At 39.5% G+C, this 22,926-nt stretch overlaps 1 protein-coding gene across 1 annotated transcript in view; it reads right to left on the bottom strand.

Annotated features, from left to right (window-relative positions):
* The window catches only part of ETFA (electron transfer flavoprotein subunit alpha), a 44,938-nt gene that overhangs the window by 4,653 nt on the left and 17,359 nt on the right, over window positions 1-22,926 (bottom strand). Inside the window, exons 8-11 of the mRNA XM_034783396.1 lie at window positions 22,249-22,317; window positions 20,499-20,581; window positions 4,630-4,695; window positions 52-132 (exon numbers count right to left, since the gene is read on the bottom strand). Of these exons, the coding sequence (XP_034639287.1) occupies window positions 52-132; window positions 4,630-4,695; window positions 20,499-20,581; window positions 22,249-22,317 (299 nt within the window). The remainder of the gene's footprint in view (window positions 1-51; window positions 133-4,629; window positions 4,696-20,498; window positions 20,582-22,248; window positions 22,318-22,926) is intronic.

Raw genomic sequence — 22,926 nt, 5'->3', positions numbered from 1 at the left:
AAAAAATTAAGGAGATTTCCCCTTCCCTCCCCCCCTCAAGGTTACTCTTACCTTAAATAAATCTGCTACCAATCCATAGTCCGCAACCTGGAAAATCGGCGCTTCTGGATCCTTATTAATAGCAACTATGGTCTGAAAGTAGAAACAAAAACATTTAAAATATACAGCTGTAGATTAAATTTTTTCCAATAAAAAAGTATCTTAAATTCACACCAGAATATTGGACCCAGCAGATATGGTCAAGTGCATTTGACAAATGCTTCCCATTTCTGCCTCGAAAACAAGACTATAAAGGAAATCTCAATAAAAACTAAATGTCTACAATAACAATGGAAAAGTTTTTTAAGCTCTCACTATTCTATGCTCATTTGGCCAACGGCATTTGACAAATGTTTTCAAGGGAGAAATGGGAAGCAAGACTGAAGGAAATCTCAATAAGTGAATTAAAATGTCTACAATAAATAATGGAAACACTTATGGTCTGACTATTCCATGCTCAATTAGCAGGGCTGTCATTTGATGTAGGATGGGGGGGGGGGGAAGAAGATACTTCCTTAAAATGCTATAATAAAACAAGGACATCCACTATAAAAGGAGTGTGATGTTTAACAAATAAAAACAGGGAAAGACATTTTGAAAAAGGAACATAAAGCCACATACTGGAGACTTAAATATAATGTGGGCAATCTCATTTAGTTCACTACACAGTGAATCCCAATGCTAAATACAGAGAACTCCCTCTCCTAGAGGACAGAGTCTGTACTTCTAGACCAAGTCATTTGAAAATAGCCCAAAGACTGCAGGTGCCCAGATAAATAGCCTGTTACGGGATAGGGAGAGCTCTGTAAACACAAAGCTATACAGCTCACAAAATAAACCCTATACTGGTTATGGTTATAGCTACTACCTATCAATTCAAAGCAGTGAGAAGCCACACAGGTATTCTAAACCAACATATTCTTCATACATTTATCTGCGATTCAAAGAGACCTTTCATTCAAATGTCTGTTTTTCTCCATCCACTACAAGTACTCTACCAAATCATTAATTTTGCTGAAAAAGTATGATGGTAATAATTAAATGAAATAAGGTTAGAAAATCCTATGTTTCTAAACCACAGAAATGTTTTTCTATAACTAGACTGACATTCAAGATGTGTGCCTCCAACTAGAAGTTGTATGTTCTAAAGCGGTGGCATTTGAGGGTATTAATGCATGATCAAATACCAATTTTCTTTAAGTGTGTTCCCTGAGACATGCCCTATGATTTTTAAATGGAAGGGTTTGAATCAATCTGCAGCCTTAGGAGCAGCTGATGTTGATGTCAAGCTCCAGCTGCCCTGCTGGTTGCCTGAAGTATTGCAAGGGAGGGAGGAGAATGCTGCTCTATTGCTGTTTCCTTACTGGACTATGGAAGCCCACAGAATAGTAGTTGGACTGACTTCACTCGGTGCCTAGAGACAACTAGCAAAGGAGGATCTTCCTCCTCAATATAGCCACCCAGGGCAGCCGGAGGGGGGGGGAGCAGTTATGGCTCCTCAATTCTCTGCCCCAGCCTTGGGCACTAGTTAGAGGAGCATGGGGGCTACTCTAATTTCCGCCAGTTGGCAACGTTCCCTTAGGAACCATGTGGCTAGCTGGGGATAGCCTCATTGCAGGGTGCTGTGACCACTCCAACAAGGACTGCTTGCACGAATGCATAGGAGGTGGCTGCACTGGTGTTACACCTGGTGAGGACTTCCCTGATAGAGCTCTTCAGGGTGCTGTCTGTTCTTTCTACCCTACGTAAGTAGAATAAATAAAGGGTACAAGTCCAGAAATCTGCCCCCAAGTATTGTCATTTTGAAACAAGGTGATTGCCCTCAGGTTGAAAAGGCTGGAGAGCACTGCTCTAGAAGAACCTTGTGGAGGTATTATCTAATAGGCATTCAGAAAAATATTCACCACTGGCCTGATGAAGAGGGAGATGTACCCTCACCATTGTTAGATTTGTTTAAAAACACCCCACCTCAGTTTCTCCTATAACATATTCACTAATTCAAAGAATCTCAGTCACCTGGTATTTCTTAATCAGAGCCGATTTTCTGGGTCATACATTACATTTCACAGTCTTTAGTATTGAGAAAATCTCAATACCGAAGGATCAGGCAATCAGCATCTCTTTTCTCTCTCCCTTTCACTTCGTAAACAAGTGTTTTTAAAATTTGCATTCAGTACAACTTAAAACTTTGTACTTTGGCTACAAGACCAACAACAATCCATCTCCTACCCTGTGTGATAATTCAAATCCATGTGTTTTAAGGGTGCAAAATCAAAAGCTGATAAGAAATTACAGCCTCATGAAAACTGGCCATATTTCCATCATTTTACAGCTCCATCATCCTTCCCATGAAATACTGAAGGAAATCATCAGATGGTAACTTCAGAGAAACAACAAAAACAAATACTATACCATTTAAGGTTTTCTAAGAGGTAGGTCTCTTCACTAAAGCCTTTAAATGATAGTTGTTTTCAGACACTGTATTTAAGACTTAATCTTTAACAATGCTTCATAGCTTTGAAATATTTTTATTTTAAATCATTGTTCTGTAAAGTGACTGGATTCAGTACATTTAAAAATTATGCTAAACTGACTGGCATGTAAACTAGGTAAGATATATATATTAAAAAAAAGCAAACTCCTAGAAGGGAAAGGAATTGTGAATCCATAACAGACAAAACAACTAACATAGTCCATCCCTTCAGGAAAACTGATTTTTCTACCTTGTTGTAAAAGTACAAATAAATTATACATTTCACTCAGAGAAAGCTTCTCTGACTACTTCTGAAAACATATCCTTAAGTGTGCAAGTTCACAATGCCAGATAATTCACAGTATGGGGGGGTGGGTGGAAATCACACAAGAGACTGTAGCCATGGTTACATTTTTTTTTTTTTAAAAAACAGTAATATAAATCGGATATTTTCAGTAAATACAGTACCTAACTGCTTCTACTAAAAAAAGAAGTAGGTCACAGTTCAAGTAAATGTAAAAATAAGTCTTAAGATACACAAGTTTGTTTAAATATAAAATAAATAGCATAAAGAGAAAAATTAAACCAAGCAGCATATGACTCAGTTACCTAATCTTTTATATGTAATTGGGATCAAACAAACAAACAAAAAAGAGGGTTTTCAAAATTCAGGACACAATATTGAAGAAAGAGAAGGGGATCTTATGATATTAACAGGAATGCAAATATTCTTTATTTCAAACTCTATTTCTTTATCACCTTCCCCACTTCTCTCTGTTTAATCTAGCAGAGAAGAGGCTAATGTTACACAATTTCACTAATACTGGCATAAAATCTGCCTCTTCCACTGCAGATCCTATTACCTGCATCTCTCCACCTCACAATCTTCCCTGAAAGTTTTTCCTCCATTGCCCACAGCATAGCCTTTAATTTCTCGCTCAGGTTATTTTTCCAACTGTATTAACTCTAAAGCAGGACACAGTTTGTATGAAGAAGGCTATACAAAATGTATTACACTGCATCTTCCATGGAATTTGCTCTAACCTAAATCTGGCAGCTGGTGTTCCACTCATTCTTATGCCCTCCAATAAAAGTTTGACATTTCATTTTAAAATGCACACACCGGACTGCAGTATTCAGAAGAAACTAGGTGCTAAAATAAGTTCAGATCATCCTATTATGCAGTTTGGCTCATGCTAAAAATATCATTGGATACTTAACCAAGCTAAATTTGTTACTGTGGACTGAAAGGAATTTTAAGAACTTTTCCCCTGAAATTTCAGAAGATGAAGATTCATTTATCAAAAGGTAAAAACAGAAACATGTGCTCCACCTATAAAACAATGGGAGACCCTCATAGGGGTTTTCCTCTGCTTTATGAGCTGTTCATGCTTCAGCAGGATGCCACAACAGAAACATTTAAGCCTGTTTGATAAACCTACTTTAACAGAGAGTGTCTCCTGAAGAGGTTCAAAAAAATTGCCTCATTTTAAAAATTACTTGTAAAAAAACCCCACTTTTCTATTTTTGGCATTGTTATTACTGCACATAATCCTGCCAATCTATTAGGAAATTGTCATCGTCTAGTCCAGAGTCAAATTTCCAAATTTAGCCCATACATTTCAGCTACTAACGAGTTAAACCTTTTAAAGTTTTATTACCATTTTATAATAGGTTTCCATTTGAATGGATAAATGCAGGAATGTCAGAGTCATCTTTTACTTTATGGAATAGTAAGTTCATAATTCAAATTGCATATTGTTATGCATGAATTAATATGTCAGGTTCTGAAATATATGTGCGTGGGACCTATAATATAGTGTTCAAGAATGGAATTTTTGTTTAAACAATACATCAATTAGTCTTTTCTAATTAAAAACTTCTGTTTTTGCAACAGATTTCTTTTAAAGTGAGCTTACTATTGAAACACTTTATTTCACAGTATTTAACATAATATAGAGCTTTGAGAGTTGACATTTATAACACAGCAGAACAAACCAATCATCTTGCTATGTTCACTTTCAACAAATGTTGGAAGAAGTTTTACTGCTATATGTATTTTGCCAAAAAAAAAAAAAAATCCCTTCTTTCAGTCTTTAATACATGCAGGACTGTACCTTGCTGTCTTTCATCCCTGCTAAATGCTGGATTGCTCCAGATATTCCAACAGCAACATAAAGTTCCTAGAAGAAAAATAATTATTAGTGTAAGTGAAAGTTTGTAACATCTCACTGAAACTATAACAAAGATCAATATTGTAGAGTGTTTTAATACACAAGTAATTTCTCGTCTAGATTACTGAAATCCAGATATCCCAGGGAACAAGATTTGGTTCTCTTGTCCACCTGGCCAGTTTTGGGGTGGGAAATAAAGACAAAAAAAAAAAAAAAAAAAAGCATCTGGCACATACACAGAACCACAGTGATACTCTGTATACGTGAGGTTTGTAGTGTTGTAAATGCATCATAGTACACACTACTCCTCAGTTGAAGGATGGACTGTCACCATTGGAGGGTCTTTCAGATTCTCTGAAAGATTTTTTTTTTTTTAATTTAAATTTTTTCTACCAGTTTTAATTAGATACAGGTTTATTCCTAAAAAACATTTTTTAAATTCAATTTGAAACTGACAACCTTTGTTAAGGCCTAAATTTACTATAATCATTTAAATTAAACCTCAAAAAAATAATATTAAGCAGTATATGTTTGCTACCCAGTTTCAAAGAAATTCACCCACTGACCTAGTGGTATTCACTGGCTATGCACCTGGAACCAGAGTTTGCTGACACGCTAAACCAGCTTTTGACAGCAGTAACCTCTTCTGTAGGTGCAAGAAACAAATATTTTTTTCTTTTCAGTTTACTCAGCTAGTTCAGTTCAATAACTAGTTCATTCAAAGTTAAGAAACCAAGTGGGAATGGAAAAAGCAGGAAAGCTTGTTTTTCTCTTCCAAGCCATGAATAAAAACTAGGTGTGAGAGGGTAAGATCTACTAGTCCTAAAACCAAAGGACACAATGACCAGAAACAAATCAGTTCAATTTGCTAACTACCGAGAATTTAGATTAACTGTTTAACAAATCAGTTACTTTTAAATTCAAAACATGTTTTGATAAACTTTTTCTTATGTATCAGCACACGTAAGATAGCTTTATTTAATTAAAAAAATAAACAGTTTTTGTGCATATTTACTTGAATTTTCATCCTAATGCAGCTTGACACTACCCTCAAATGAAATTAGCTACCTAGTAAATAGAATATGGTGAGTGTTGCATTTTGTAACAATAAAAATGTAAAAATTAAGAATCTGAACAAACATAAGTTAAGTTACATAATGGTTTAAAGAAATGTCCGTAGAGAGAGTGAACCCACCTAGGTAGCAAGAAGAAGCACCACATTTAGTGTAAAGAGTACATTGGGTTGCAAATCAACACATTTTTATGTTACTAATAAGAACCAACCTTTCTTTAGAAAAATAACTAAAAAGTACAAATGTAAAACATGATTAAAATCAATTATTTAAATCATGACTAGAACTGGTGATTTAAATCAATCCACCCTGCTGCTATCTGTCTTGGAGACAAATAGGGCTTAAGTCTCCAGGGTTGTCAATGTGGCAACTTTTACATACTTTATATTTGAAATGGGTAAGAATTTATAAGCAAATAAATGTAAATTCTTCAAAAAGGCTTATTAATATTGGCAGTCTTAATTTATAGAAGAAAACGGTTTCCCCTTGGTTTGAAAGTCATCCTGACTACAATCTACCCAAAGCCAGGCACATTTTGAACTCATGAAACAATAGTTTTCGGCCAACAGTCCAAATTTCAGCCAACATTTTATTGTTTGTCTACCTTCAGAAATTCACAGAAGAGAACTAAAGAGTACTTTTCACTACCTCATTCATAAAGACCAAGACAAGGAGCTACTAGCCAGAAGGAAGGTCTAAGTTAAGTCATCATTTCTCATTGCCTCTCACTCACCCACTCTCCAGTCAAGGTCCTCCATTTTGAAAACAAAAATTAAAACAATCTTAGTTACAAAACTCAGTGAGTTTATAACACCTATATTCCAATGCACAAAGAGCATAGTGTACATTATGATCAAGGAGGTAAAAAAGACTTTACTTTTTTTTTTTTTTAAATCGAAGAGTGTTCTAGTTCAAGTTAGCATTTTTGGGTCAGCAAATTTATCAGGGACCCAAAAAAGCCACAAGTGGTGGTTTGTATGTCCTTTTCCCACATGCTTTAGCGCATCCCAAAGAACCACACAATGCCAGCTGTTGTCAATTTAGCCTTTTACCTTACTTGAAATATGAGCAATCCACCAAAAATTACCATATATAACAGACATAGGCAAACAGGGAGGGTTGGGAGTAGGAGTCCCAGGGGGCGGGAATCTTGATAGGGGTCGGGAGGGCAGTCAGGGGACAGGGAGCAGGCGGGTTGGAGGTTCGAGGGGGGCAGTCAGGGGGCGGGAAGTGGGAGGGGGCAGAGGCCAGGCTGTTTGGGGAGGCACAGCGTTCACTACCCATCCCTCCATACAGTTGCACAACCCCGATGTGGCCCTCAGGCCAAAAAGTTTGCCAACCCCTGACATATAAAGACAATAGAATACAGAATAGAGCACAAGGATAAAGTCCCCAATACAGCACAACAAATATTAGAAAGTGATAGTGTAACAGTCCTTGTCCTTAACCAAAGGCCTTCTCCAAGCCCACACTTGGAGTCTTGTTACAGTGTTTCAATCACAAACTTTGCTAGACACAAAACTGAGGTCTCAATTTTGATGCCCCACCCCACATTCCAGGCTTAATTTGGAGAAAAATTAGCCTGGAGCCTCTAATCTTGACTTCTTCCATCTCACAGGAGGCAGGTAGTACTTAGAAAATGATGCCCCAACTTTCCCTAGTCTTTATTATATCCTTCCCCTCCTCCCAACTAACTGAAGCACTTTCCCATTTAGCTTTAAAGTGAGTGGAGATCTATTTTTCCTTCGGCAGGCTTAGCAGCCCAAAAGCTGCAAATAGTGTGCCAGAGTCTAGATCAGTGGTTCCCAAACTGGGGTTTGCAAAATGTTACAGGGGATTCTTGGGAAAAAACTCCCTAATGGCAGACAAAGCTGTCCCTAGGGACCCCGGGCAGCACAGGGCCAGCCGCCCAGAGCCCCTGGACTTCCAAGAGCGAAGCAGATCAACGCAAGCATCTCTATCACACTGAGGAGATTTAAACTTCAAGACTCTTTATAAGAAATGCAAAGGGAGGTGGATATTTTTTGCTGTTTTTAAAATTAAATAGGCAGCTAGTATTGTTTTTAAAATTACTATGAAGAACAAGTTTAAGCTTTGTTGTAACGTCCGTTGTTTGCCTGGACTGCTCAAGACTTGAATGCTTGTGTAGGAAGAATTCTTAGAGTTGGCTTCTTAAATACCTTCATCAAGGAGTATCAGGTGTGAAACAGCATGAAACATAGGAGCCTTGTCTAATAAAAGGCTTATTCAAAGTGATACAAACTGCAAAAGTGTGTTGCTGTTTTCATAATGTAATAAAAATAATGTAATGATAAATAATAATAATGTGTAATAAGCAAGTCATAAAAACAAATTTTATATTTCCAAGATCACTGCTCTTATAATTTATACTCAGGTAAAGGAGAAAATCCCTGGAAATAATCATTTTGAGGAGGGGGTTCGCGAGACTTGACATTTTAGTGAAAGGGGTTCACAGGTTGTTAAAGTTTGGGAACCACTGATCTAGATCAAGGAAAGGGACTAAAGTGTAGCCTTATTGGCTCTCAGCATGATGTTTCAACTAGAAAGCCTTGGATATGGCGGTTTCCCTTTTTATTCACCTCAAAAGTTTAACTGCTACCCACTTCTGTTCAATTCTTCACTCTAAAATTACATGCACAGATCAAGTTTAGAATCCAGAGTTCCCACACCCGGACTCCTGCATGGGGCTTCTCCTTTCCAAGGATCGGGGAGAACACTTATCTCAATGGCACATTTTATTCTACTGGATCCCAGCACAAGAATAGCATTGATCATTACTGTCTGATACCAAATTCCTGCCCCATTGCTCAGGGGAAACAAAGGCCGGGAGCTTGAATTAAGATGGCTGGATGCATAAGTTAGGAGAAAATTTACTTATTTCTGCCAAAGAGTCTTCAAAAATTATACTTTTAAAATTTTATTTTATTCCTATGTATTCGTGAATCTCTCTCACTGCTTACATAGAAAAATCTCTAAGAGTGATAAAAATTATATAGAAGAAGCGCAGAGTGATTATAGGATATTTCCTTTTGAATATAAGAAGTCTACAAAAGCAGGAAAAAGATGAATTAGGCTATGAAATGCATCTCAATTCTGAGCATTTTCACAAAGATATCTAATAGTTAAAGACTACAAAATTCATTGAGCTTGCACCTCCCCTTTACTCAATAGATTACTGTTTGGGGTCACCCCATTTTAACTGCAACTGCTATGTCTAACAAGTGTAATATAATATGTACACAGAAGGAACCACGGTTAGACTGTAATATTGTAATTATCCCAAAGGAGAAAAAAAATGTTACTGTAATATGATTTTGAGAGAGATTCATTAAGCGCTGGTTTTCTAGACTACCAGGTTCCTCTTGTCACTTTGCTAAACTTTTAAAGACCAGTCTTTGGAAGGAGTCCAATTTATCAAAAAAGTCAGACATTCATGTCTATTTCCTATTAACATATCTAGTAAAGACAAAGATGTTTTCATTGAAAGGTCATTTATACACTACCAGATTTCTTTGTCCAAAAAGAAATAACTGTATGTTTAAGACTACTAAAAAAAAAAGAAAAAGAAAAAGAAAATCCAAGTATTAAGAAGATGACTCAGTTTAATTAAATGTACCAAGCTGATTTGACCAATAAAATTTCCAAGCTGCTAGGTGATGCTTACATCAGCACCAAGGAAGGAACTGGTCACCCACAAGGCTCTCAGCCATATCCCCTGCCAAGATAAGGAAGATTAGGAAACCCGTATTTCCTCTCAGCTCTAAGGTGAAGTCTTTGGAATTATCTGTGCTGTAATAGTGCCCAAAGTCCCCAGTCAAGTCTGTGGTCCCACTACACTAGGTACTGCATAAAAACACAAGAGAACATGAAGCCAGATTTCGTATTGATGCTCTCAGAAGGCACAGTCCAGATGGACAGTGGGTAAAAATGGGTTTACACCATCTGTGTGTTTCCCAGATTTGGAGTCCCTGGAGCAAGTTAGAGCACCTTCCGGGGCTGTTCTAACTTTCTGTGACATATGTCAGCCCTATGCTGCTCCTGCACAGGAGAAATTTCACCAAGAGGGCACGTCAGCCTCTTTACATCACTGGGGCGGCAAAAAAAGGCAGTTGGGGGGCCAGATTCTAATCCATGGTCCTTGCCCTGAAAAGCTCACAGTCCAATCTGAAAAAGGATGCAGCAAGTGAATGCAAGTAATATGGGGGGGAAAGGGAGAATGATATTAATATGACATGGCTATAAAACTATATACTCAGGTTGATGGTTTTGAATAATTTGAACCTCCTTCAATATTACCAAGGAATATATACACACATTAGAAGGGTTTGGTAAATATGAACAGCACAAGTGTAAGGAAAGGGGAAAGAGGAGAGCTGACGGGGAGATGGTATGGAATGGAGGAACCAAGAAGCATGGAAGATGAAGGGACACTGTGAATAGCATACAAGGGCAAAAAGTGGAAAGGTAGAGAAGCACGAGTAAGACAATACTAAAATAACAGCTGTATTTAAATTAAAGAGGTGCTATTTGGGGAATTGGTGGCAGTGATGGAAATGTGTGAAGGCAAGGGGAGGGCCAGCAGCATACACTCACTCCTCAGGAGGGCTACAGCAGCAGCCAGAGATGATTCTGCTTGTGGCTGGGGAATTTGTAACCTGCCCAGACAATCTCATGCTTATGCAATTACTGTGTGAAAGAGGGCAGGCAGAGGCTCAACTCAAGCATTCATCCCTGGCACCTCTTAGGTCTGTAGCAGCAGGTTTGAGTCAGAACAACTCTAAAGAAAGAGAATCACCACTTAAAGCCCTGATTTTGTTCTATGTACAATCTGGATTTTGACTCAAGTTTCAAGCAGCCAGAATTCTAGGCTGAGAACAATTCTTACTCAGATCTCTCTATGAACTACCAGTTTAGAGTCAAATTAAAGTACCCAATCCTGCAAACGCCTGCATCTGTAATTTTCACTCCATGCATCTGAAGAAGTGGGTTTTTTACCCACGAAAGCTTATGCCCAAATAAATCTGTTAGTCTTTAAGGTGCCACTGGACCTCTTGTTGTTTCTGGTGGATACAGACTAACATGGCTACCCCCGATACTTAAACCTTACTCGAGTAATCCCAATAAAGTCAATGAGATTTCTTATACAGAATTTTGTAGGATTGCATCTGAAATCCACATACCCAGTTACACTAAGTTTTATGAACTGTCACCTACAGGTCACTATATAGCATACCAATAGGTCAATGCAGAATGTTTTTCATGTGTACCTAGATCCCCAAATTATTTATGAAATGATGATTTCCTAAATGTGCCATGTCTTGTAACGTTACTTGATATTTACTTATAAGATTATTTTAAAATGCCCAAGGCTGCATTAGGGCAGTTACATTTGCTTAAGAGAGCCACAAGAATAATTTTTATTCTCATTTATAGTATGAGTGGGGAATTCTCTTAAGGTACTGTTTTGTATCTTGCACAGGTGTAACACAAGATGAGGTACTTGCTTTGCAAGTGTGCTGTCAGCTCCTATTGATTTTTATCCCAACTTTTGAATTACATTTAAAATCTTCAGTGTACATCAATTTGTCATCATTGCAATGGCATGCTTTTAAACAGCTAGTTTAATGAACCCCTTTGGCACATATACTCTTTCTACAGACAGCCCAGAGATTTTATTTTCTTTGAAAGAATGAAAGGACAATAAAATTAGAAAGAAATCTTAGTTATGAGAGTTACTTCACATGAAGGATCCCTTCCAATTAAAAGCTATTAATTCAATAAAATATTTTATGGCTTGACACTAGTTATATGTAAACACTGTGTATCAGACAATTATTCCAAAAAATGTACTAAGCACTAGTTGAATATCTTGCATTCAAGTAGCAGAGGTTATTAAACAGTACACAAAGTATTGCAGTTCCATCCAGTCCTAATCTCTTTCACTTAAAGAACCTTTAAGGACTTTGATCAGCCAGGGCATGTAATTACTCTTAAGAAGCATGCTTAGGGTGTCTGCTGGAGTACAGGGCCAAACAGCATTTCTTTCTGCTCTCCTGGGAACTGCACATCAATTGCTTTCAGCTAAATGCACTCACATATGAATATTTTAGTACAATTTAATGTTTCTGCACCAACCCCAAAGGAACAGAGCATCAATTTGTGAACACAGTTCTCTTGGAGTTAAAAGCCATGCTGGATAATGCAGGATGAAAGGGTTGTCAATCTTTAGCTTTTTAGCAAGTCAGAGAAAGGTAGTCTGTAAATTCAGTCCCAGCTGCATACAAACAGCTCTCTAAAGTTCGCTGCTACAGAGCTACTTTTCAACACTAGTGAATTTTCAGAGGAGACAGTCCAAAAAACAAATGTCCTAAGCATGGCCATTTTTCCCAAAGCTATTCCTATCTGCTAACTACCTAACGACCTCAACTCAACCATTTATACAATAACAAGTGCGCCTGCTGGTCTGTTAATAAAATACCCAAATGTAATGCACAAATAACACATTCCCACAAAGAAGCTAACTATAGGTGTGAGAACATAAGTTATTCACCATGTGCTCGATTACTGAAACTTTAGCTATCTCAATATGCTCTTGTACCTATGGACAATTAGGAAGTAACGAAAATGTTGTCCATATAGCTGTTGATAAGCAAGTAGGGGGGAATACTATTAAAAAAAGTGAGTATGTACAAATAAGGAGGTCCAGATGACATACAGCCTAGGGACCTAAGGGAATTAACTAGTTCACTTACTGTTAGCAATTACTTTGAAAGGGAGTCAGAGATCTGAGAAAGAACATGAATACTGGAATAAAGAAAGTGGTACCAACCTCACCCCCCCAAAAAGAGAACAAGTTTCATAGATACCATTCACCAGATAGGACAAGTAAATAATCCCAAGGAAAATAATGGAATACATATTGGGAAAAGAATTTGCAAGCACCTAACTGAGTAACAGAACCATGAGCCACTAATATAAAGAATAAATCAGGCTACACAAAATATCTGATTGCTGTTTTCCCCTGGTTTAATAATGGAATTAGCAGATGAAAAGAATGCAATAAATACAATAATGCAGCTTTGAAGTATACGATGTTGCCTCAGATGGACTGAACGAAACGGTCAAAAAAGTGTGATGCATCACATGAAGGCGAGATTATCTAGTGCAGTGCTTCATAGAAAAGTAGATTTTCATTTTTTGTCCAGTTTTCCTTTAAATGCCCGAAGTGATAGAGCTTCTACCACTCCCCTGGGGAAACTATTCCACTGCCTAATGTATCTCAGCACCAGGAAATGTTCCCTACTATTCAGCTCCATTTTCCCTTTCTCGATTTCATCCTGTTATTCCTAGTTATATGGGATGTACCTCACTTAAGGGTTTGTCTACACATGGAATGAGAATATCTGCATAATAGTTATTGTGCTTTAAACTCATACCCTACCTTAATCCAAGTTAATTCTGAAATGTACACAAGTCCCAAGTTGTTGTTCTCCATCCTTGGTGTTTGTGCCCTTCAAATATTTTAGACTTCCATCCCACCCTTAGTCACATCTATTAAACCAGGGGTTCTCAACGTTTTTCTTTCTGAGGCCCCCCACAACATGCTATAAAAATCTCCTCAGCCCACCTATGCCACAACTGTTTTTCTGCATATCCAGTAGATTAAAAGCCCATGCCAGCATTAGGAGGTAGCAAGCCGGGTAACTGCCTGGGGCCTAAATTCCCTGTAAGCGGTGCGGCCGTGCAGCAGCCTATTTAGCACCAAGCAGGTGCTCAGGGAACCCGCCCCGGCCCAGCCTCCAGCCGTGGCCCAGACCTGTCACAGCTGGGGGAAGGGCACTTATCCTGCAGCCCCAGCCCCAGAGCTGCCACAACAGGGAAAGACACCTCTCCCCCACAGCCCCAGAGCTGCCACGGCAGGGAGAGGCACCCCTCCCCTCCAGTACAGGTGCTGCTGTGGGAAAAAGAGCTGGGGGGAGTCCTCTCTCCCTGCTGCAGCCCCATAGCACTCTCCTGAACCCCAAACCCCTCAACCCAGGCCCCACCCCAGAGCCCACACCCCCAGCTGGAGCCCTCACACCCCGGCATCCCAGTCCTGAGATTCCTCCCACACTCTGAACCCCTCAGCCCCTTTTTAAATTTTTGCACAAAATATTAACTTCCCCAGTATTCCAAGGCTTACTTAAAAAAAAAAAATCAACATTAGTGGTGCAGTGAGCTCCTCAGCAAGCTCTTGCAAAACTCTTGGATACAAGTTATCTGGACCAGCTGATTTAAAAATGTCTAACTTCTGTAGATGCTGTTTAATCTCCTCCTGAGATACTAGAGCAGGGGCAGGCAAACTTTTTGGCCTGAAGGCCACATCGGGTTTCTGAAGTTGTATGGAGGGCTGGTTAGGGGAGGCTGTGCCTCCCCAAACAGCCAGGCATGGTCTGGTCCCCGACCCCTCCCCGCAACCCCTGACCCATCCACCTCCCCGCTCTGTCCCCAGACACCTCACCCCTAACTGCTCCCACCCCCTGCTTCTCGCCCCGACGGCCCCCCCCGGGGCCCCTGACACATCCACCCCCCCGCTCTCTGTCCCCGGACCCCCCACCCCTAACTGCTTCCCCACCTCCCCATCCAACTCCCCTCTCCTTCCTGATGGCCCCCCCAGGACCCCTGCACCATCCAACCACCCCTTCTTCCTGTCCCGACTGCCCCCATCCAACCCCTCCTCTCCTTCCTGATTGTCCCCCTCCTCCTCCCCTCCTGGCACCCCTGCCCCATCCAACCACCCCTTCTCCCTGACCGCCCCCGGAACCCCTGCCCCCATTCAGGCCGGGCTCTGCAGCTGTGCTACCCCAGGAGCTCGCAGCCTGACTGCCCAGAGTGCTGCCCACGCGGCAGCGTGGCTGTGGGGTAGGGGGGACAGCAGGGGAGCGGCTGGGGCCTAGCCTCTTGGGCCAGGAGCTCAGGGGCCAGGCAGAACGGGCCCGCGGGCCGGATGTGGCACACGGGCAGTAGTTTGCCCGCCTCTGTATTAGAGGAATTGAAAGTGTGTGTTGTAATCATATCATGATATGACTACATCATCTCTTTTTCCCCCACAAATACAGAACAGAAATATTCATTGAACACTACCACCTTTTCCGCATTATTAATAATTTAACATTTCTATCAAGTAATAGACCAATAACACTGTTAGAATTCTTTTTGTTCCTAATACACTTTTAAAAACGTATTATCCTTATCTCTGCTGGCCATAGATTTCTCCTTGTGCTCCTTTGCTTGTCTTATCAATTTTCTACAATCCCTAGCTTCAGATTTATATTCATTATATCAACTTCCCCTTTTTTCCATTTTTATATAAACATCTGCCTTCACTTCCCCTCTAAACCAGGTCAGTTTTTAAATCAATATGGCCTTCTTCCTCAATTGCGGCTTTTGATGTATCTAGTAAAGTATTCTTAAACAATTCCCAATCACCATTCATATTTTTCTGATTAAATTAAGGGGATGGGAGAACTTGCAAGAAAAGACTGGAATAAATGCCACTGAATAGCTTGGATACATGACAGCTAATGCGTACAGAACAATTATCTACAAGTATATGATAGAGAGAGTCAATATCAAAGAGCGAGGAGTTTTAGGGCAGTCCAAGAGGAGATAATGGGATGAAAGAGCAAATGGATATCTTCCTCCTAGTAGTGAGATCATTTTAGATTCTGAGGGGGCAGCTTTCACTGTTTTCCCAAAGACTACTCCATTTGCCATTTAAAACTAGAGTGCACTCCTACAAGCAGAGGACATGCTGCTCTCCTTAGAATCATCTCTCCCAGCATTTGCTAGGAGAACAGTTTCAGCATCTACAGAGGAAGCAGGCTCCCACAGAGTTTCAGGGGACAAAGTCAGAAGAGGGGGAGAAACTAAGGGATGCCATATTCTCTGTTTGAATACCTAAAGCAGCAGCAGAGTAGATCTTTGGACTTGCATCCCCTCACATTTGCCCAGAGAAATGGTAGGCCTAGCCAATGGCAGCACAGTTCTTGCAGAAGCTATGTGGCCATTGTGAAACGGGTAGCTAAAGAGTAGCACAGAGGCACCAAACCTCTGTGAGACCTGCTGAACTCTTTCCTGCAGATCTATAAGGCTGGAAGGTCACATCACCTGCCTCTCCTATAGCATCTCTAACCCTCATCCAGCCACCCCAACTTCAAATTTTTGCAGGACACTACATAAGGTTTACAATAATTTACTGCCCCTCATATACCCTCTGTGAAGGAGCTTACAGGTTTAACAGCTTCAAAATTCAATAGCTTTAATGATTAAATGCTAGACAAAGTCCTGCCATGTGCCAGTTCAAGAACAAGTCTACACACCATTATAGGACAGCAACACTGCTAATGCTAATAGCTCAAATCTCCATGAAACACCAAGGTGTTCTTTTCTAAGTGGAATACTATCATAAATGGGACATAAGTACTTGTTTTCATGTATCGAAGCAGTTGATAAACACAGTATTGTATTTACCTACACACTAGCTTTTTGTGGACATCTATGCAGGTGGGTATATTTTAATTGCGTAAATTGAAATCTCTGCTTCAGAACAAAATTCCCCATCAGTTCAGCAAGAATAAGTTCACCTGTTTGGGAATGCAGTAATTTTCCAAACTACATTAGTGTAATGAATATTTACAATAATCTAAAAGTCTAATCAAATATTCAGGCATTCACAAAAAGACTTGTAACAAACTGAGTATCCAAAACTATTTAATTTGAGTGTCCTAAAAAGAGTTAAAAAAGAAAAAAGAAAAAAAAAAAAAAAAACACTAGTAAAACAGGGACAGCACATGGTACTTATTTTAAGGAACAAATTCCGTACATTAGCAGAATTTTTATATGGTCAATGTAATAGATGACTGTCTTTTTGTAAACAACATACTCTTAAAACAAAGAACACAAAATAAGGTTTCTTGTCACTAATTAATATTAAATTAAATTGGATACATAGGATTTTTCAATTAGTAAGAAAGATTTTAGCTTAAGATTCAGCAGACACATGCTACTGCTTATGCCCAACAATATTCTCTGAGTTCACAGATAATCTTAACACAACTTGCCTCCTTATCTATACGCTAAAATGCCCAGTAGGGGAGTTTTTATTTGGATATCAAAAGTTTCAAGAAAATATTGCTAGCGTAACAGACATTTGGAGTCAACAGTAACAAAGTCTACATTAAATTAAAGTAATAAACCCCAATGTCGTAAAAAGTCTGGAACAATTCCTCAAAAATATACAAGAGCAACATTACAACAGCTCCAGTCAACCATAAAATACATGAAACTCAAGAATGAAAGTACCGTATATACTCAATCATAAGCCAGTTCATTTATAAGCCGGCCCCCCCAAAATGGATAAGTAAAAATGGAAAATCTTTATAACCTGTTCATAAGCCGACTCTATAATTCAGGGGTCAGCAAACTTTGGCTCCCGGGCCATCAGGATAAACCGCTAGTGGGCCGAGATGATTTGTTTACCTCCAGCATCTGCAGGCACGGAGATAAACCTAAGTAAACAAAGTGTCCCGGCGCACCAGCTGCTTACCCTGACGGGCCAGGACAGCAACGGGTGGGGAAATTTTTTTGTATGGGGGGTGGGGAGGGAGCAAGAAGCTGGGAGTCAGGGGAGTAACCCCTGTGACCGGCCCCCACATGACCCTACCCCTAGCCCAGGACCCCCACACTCTCCCCATCCCATCCCTTCCCACCTTATCTGGGGAGGATGCCTCTAGCCTGGCTGGAGCTGCTCCAGCAGGCTGGGCAGCGTGGCCACAGCCTGCTCTGGCGGGCCAGACCGGGCAGCGCAGCCGCAGCATGTTCCAGCGGGCTGGGCCCAGCAGCACGGCCGCAGCATGCTCCGGTGGGCTGGGCCAGGTGGCGCGGCTACAGCCTGCTCTGGGGGGGCAGGGCCGAGCAATACGGCTGCAGCCTGCCAGCCCCGGAGCTGCAGCTGCTTCAGAGGCTGGGGGAAGAGCAGCGTGGCCAGAAGCAGACACTCTGGCCCCGCCTCTTCCTTTTTGGCTCTGCTGCCTCTCCTTGCTCCCTCTGTTGGGGGAGGGGCTGTGTCCCACCTCTCCCTCTCTATACCCTTTCATAAGCCGACCCCCTTCTCTGGTGCTTCCCTTTTTTACTAAAAAAAAATTCGGCTTATGAACAAGTATATACGGTACATGATTTTACAAACACAAAGCTATTGTGAAAGTTAAAGTGTACCATGAAATGTACTGCACACAGACTTAAGTCTCATGTCCATAATGGAACATTTGTATTTGAGTTTCTTATTCAACTAATTTCTCCAGTCACTGAAGAAAAGTGAAAGGTTTTATGGAAGTTTTCTAGGAACATTCCAAGAAGAATGTGTGTTGTTTAAAAAACAATAAAATTGGCAATATGGTCATGTATTAGCATATTAGCATTTCGGAAAAGCTCTTAACTGTGCAAAAAAACACCTCATAAGACTGTGGGGATTCACAGAGTGTCCTGTGATGCACTAGCTGAGCTGGGTTCTTAAATCTGTAGTCAGTCAGCCAAGGAAAAATTAAAGGTCAAGGACCAAAATTTCTCCCCTCTCATCACATTCACAGAAAAAAAATAAGGAAAGAAAAATACGTATCCCAGAGCATTACCTTCTTCACCAATTAACAGGACGAAAGCACCTCCCCCCATTAGAAGGCAAAAAGAAGCAAGACTCACACCCTTCTTCCCCGCCTCTAAGCTCTCAGAATTAGTCTCCACCTTCCTAGTCCTTAACAACAAACCCAATTCCAGATCCATCCCAGTCCCCCACTGGGGCTATGCAAGCAGCTATAAATAGAATAGCAAGAGCATACACTGGAACACTTTTCCCCCCAGAAACTAAAAAGCACAGAAAAGCAGACATCTCACACTCCAGCAGTTTCTTGTAGCAGAGTCATTTCCTGCTTTTTACAACAAATACAGCGATGCATGATTTAAGTCAGAATTCAATTCTATCTAATCTGAGTGGAAAACTAAGGAATCAAGTAATGTGATTACTTAATATACAAGGTTGCTTTGTGACTGCACTCAAGTAAAAACTTTCAGAATAACTTAAAAGAATTTTTTCACTTCAAGGTCCCAGAAGCAAAGACAAGGTTTTCATCTCGAGACCAAAAGACCAAAAACGTCAAGACACTTGATCACGGCCTTGAATAGACCAAGAGACTACCTACACTTGACCAGAGCCAGGAATACTATACTATAGGCTCCTGCTAAACTATCTTCATAGCAAAGCTTGCAGTCACCTCTTTCCGATGACTGTTCTGTATCTAGTATCCCTGTATTCTATTTAAGAGAATCCAATATTACTTTTCCAGGTGAACCTCCTCTTCAGCTATAAAAACATACTCTCTAGCTAAAGAGCTGAATTGACTACAAGCTTGAACTAGTTAACTTTCAGTAGAAAAGATTCATTGGAGGTCAAGTACATGCATTTTTAGACCTTTTCACATCTAAGGTATGCATGCATTATGGTACAAAATTCTCTCTTCAAATTAGTAACTAACCTTTTTACTATCAGTTCAGCTTGGTTAAATACCAACTCACAGATACATAAACTATTTTTAATGCCTAAGTTACAGTATATTGCATTTTTGACCTGTGATTTGGGACTATAGTTAACTTGGAACAATTCTTTCAATTAAAAAAAGTTTTAAGTTTTAATGCTATTTAAAGAAATAGGAGTAAATATAGCAAAATGCTGATCAAAGGATTTCTTAACTGTCTCATTTACATCCACATGGTTGTAAGATTAATTTACTGACAAAATAGTAAGCCTTGTCTATCCACTCCAAATTATTTTGATAGTCTAACTACGGTCACCAAGACTATATGAGTTTCTTATAGCTTTTACAAGTTGCTGATGTGATGTGATCAGTCATCTGGAGTGAGCCTTCTCCCTCCAAAAATTAGTCTTTTCTATTCCAACTTTTCATAACTGCCTCTAGGGCTGAAGATCAAAAAAGCTTAGATGTCCTTGTCTCTAGAATGCCCTCTAATGCTTCCATGATCCTTGACTTTTATAAACCATTTCACAGCTGAGATGTCCCTGAACTAGCACTTTGCAATATAGTCAACATTCCTTGTTTATTTCCCATAAACTTGTAATCCAACAGGCTCTCTGATGCTTGATGTTCTGGCATTTTCATATGTTGCACAAGCTTTGCTTAGCACACAGTGCAACAATTCAGTAAGAGTTACCTAAGAGCTTAGAAGACCACATCATTAGTGTGCATATGAGGAACAGCTCTGTAAAGTGCCTAACTACAAAATTACTAGTTAAAGTTATAGGATCCAAAGAATTAGAAGCCAATGCCAGCCATGATGGCATTCAGTAGGTCAATGACTTCTCTTGAAAGATGCAACATGTTCACACAGATAACTGAAAGGAATACAGCATACAGACACCTACTTGAGGTAACTTGCAGAACACTTCAGGTGAACAATAAGTGGAAAAAACGTTACACCAGGAGTTCTGTTGTTGTGACCTTAAAAATGCAAGGTGCCTTTTTTATAGGAGGTACTTGGATGCTGCTGCTAGATTCAATATTAAATCTTGACTATTATATGCATTACATTATAAATACATGATTATATTTTTATTAATGACATGGAATACATACAGTTCTCTATGAAAAAGACAGATATTTCCATACTTACTGGTGCTACTATTTTGCCTGTCTGTCCAACTTGCATGTCATTGGGAACAAAGCCAGCATCAACTGCTGCACGGGAAGCACCAACTGGTTGAAAGAAAATATTTTCAGTGTTTTCTCTTAAAATATTAGCTAGCCAAATTTAGTTTGTATATTAGCAAAGAGTCCCATGCAATGACATGTATTTGAAAATTTCCCTCCTAAGATTATATTCTTATAGTACTCTCTCTGTACCACTGATTGAAGTTTCTAGTTATTAAGTGCTAATGCATTTCATAAGCAACAGGAAATCCCTACTCCTACCACCAAAGAGTTGTATATTTAAGTCTGGCATATTTCCACCCTTCACTTCATCAAAAAAATATTCGCACACAAGTGCTTTCCCTTACGCTTCATCTACCTTGTATGATATGTTTGTATCATATCATGTCCCATGGAGATAAGAGGTCAGTTATCATAAATGTTTTGCTTAAATTTGATTTTTCTTTTATTTGTAAACTAAAGTGTCTAAACCAGGGGTGGCCAAACCATGGCTCGTAAGCCACATGCAGCTCTTTTACAGTTAAAGTGCAGCTCAGAGCCCCCCAGCCTCCTTGCATTCTCCACCTACCGGGGGGGGGGGGTAGTAGGGAAGGCGGGTAGGGGCTTCTGTCCTGTGGTGGGGGAGTTCTCAGGGCTTTAGCCCCGCATGGGGGACACTGGGGCTTGAGCCATGCCTGCTGGGACTCGGGGCTTCAGCAGGAGCTGAGCTGAAGCACCGACAGGTGTGCCCCATGGGGGAGAAGCCCCGAGCCCTGGCAGGCATGCCCTGCGGCTCTTGAACTACTGAAGATTTATCATATGCGGCTTGGAGAGTCAGTAAGTTTGGTCACCTCTAGTCTAAACACTGCCTAAAAGTCAATTAACAGGTCAATTTAGAACAAAACCATGTTTGAAAATATCTACTCATTGTTGCATTTAAAATCTAAAAATAACTATAGCTGAATAAAGAGAAAACATTTTTTTACTTTGTATACTTTGCCACCACATTATGCAGTCAGTTTTTCCTGTTTGTATCAGATTAACAGAGGGGAAAGACTTAAAAAAAATAAAATTAGAAAATGTGACTGTACAACCACAAAAACTGTCAGGGGAGCTCTGGTGCAGATGCAATACCTAAAGCTATTTTTAATTCACTTTTTTTAATGGACTAGATTAAGTGAAAGGGTGCTCCTTTTAGTGACATACCACCTCATCATTTACCCCAAAAAACAATACTAAAATGTTTCAATGGCTAATATTAATCTTTGGGTATTTTTAATCATGGACACAAATTTACATTTAGCAAAGACATTCATAATTATACTTGAATATTCAAAATTACTTTAATGTATTCCATTTTCATTGAATGCCTGAATTTGAATACCTATGCTGTACATAGCAAAGAAGTTTTGAATCCAAAACTTTAAGTGATATTGCCATTTAAAAATACATATGAAAAATTTCCCCATGTTGAGTTTTTCTGCTTACAAAGGGTACCATTCAGATATTCTACCCAAACTCATGCAGCCTGAAGAAAAGAGAGTGTTTCCTTTTTACAGTGTTAAGATGCCATCAATGGCAAAACAGACCATAATGCCTAGACAAAAAGCAATTTTACATCAGTAGTTGGATGGGATTTTTAAAGACTATCAAAAAACACTAATGTGATCAAGCCTTGTTCTTTTGTGTCAGTTTCAAACACCCACAATTAAAACAAGAAAAAATTTTTTTACCTGCAGCATGCAACTGATCTGCAAGGTCATATAACAGTTTGAAATTGTCACCACTCTTCAAACCTCGCCCTTAAAGGTAAAAAAGGAAGGAGACATTTGATATTCTGTTCAAACACTTTGTAATAGAGAATGTATGCATACATGACACACATTACCAATACTTGTATTCACAGAGGCACTCAAGTACTTTTTGCAAGGGGTACTTTTGACATTTTACTCAACAGTTCTAAGCACTCCTATGAATCTTGAAAATAAAAATTTCAATTCATACAGATTTTGCTCTGTTCCATTTGATTAATATTGATTTCTTATCCATGCATCAGCATTGCCCTGTCTTGTTTGCCTCCTTAGTTGTCAACAGCATCATCAATTCTCTCTAAAGTCTGGGAACAGGATTTGTTGTCAATTTGTGCTCCCTCTGCTGGCTTTAGTTATATAGCTCTCTTACTGCAGAGCAAAAAATAAATAAAAATACGTCATGTAGCTTTTTATTTTCTTGCTTGGGGATAATGTGATGAATTTTTAATTAACAGATAATTCTTGAGCTATTGTACACTGGTTGTACTAATTTTAATGCAGGTCACATTTGGATCTAAAAATATTTGCATGAATCTCTTTAAATTTGCAGAATTGCTAAATGTGATGATGACCTTAAAATATTTGTCAGCATTTGTTACA

This window comes from Trachemys scripta, chromosome 10 (assembly GCF_013100865.1).
Source record: "Trachemys scripta elegans isolate TJP31775 chromosome 10, CAS_Tse_1.0, whole genome shotgun sequence".
NCBI lineage: Eukaryota > Metazoa > Chordata > Testudines > Emydidae > Trachemys > Trachemys scripta.
This window is presented reverse-complemented; position numbering and strand designations above follow the sequence as displayed.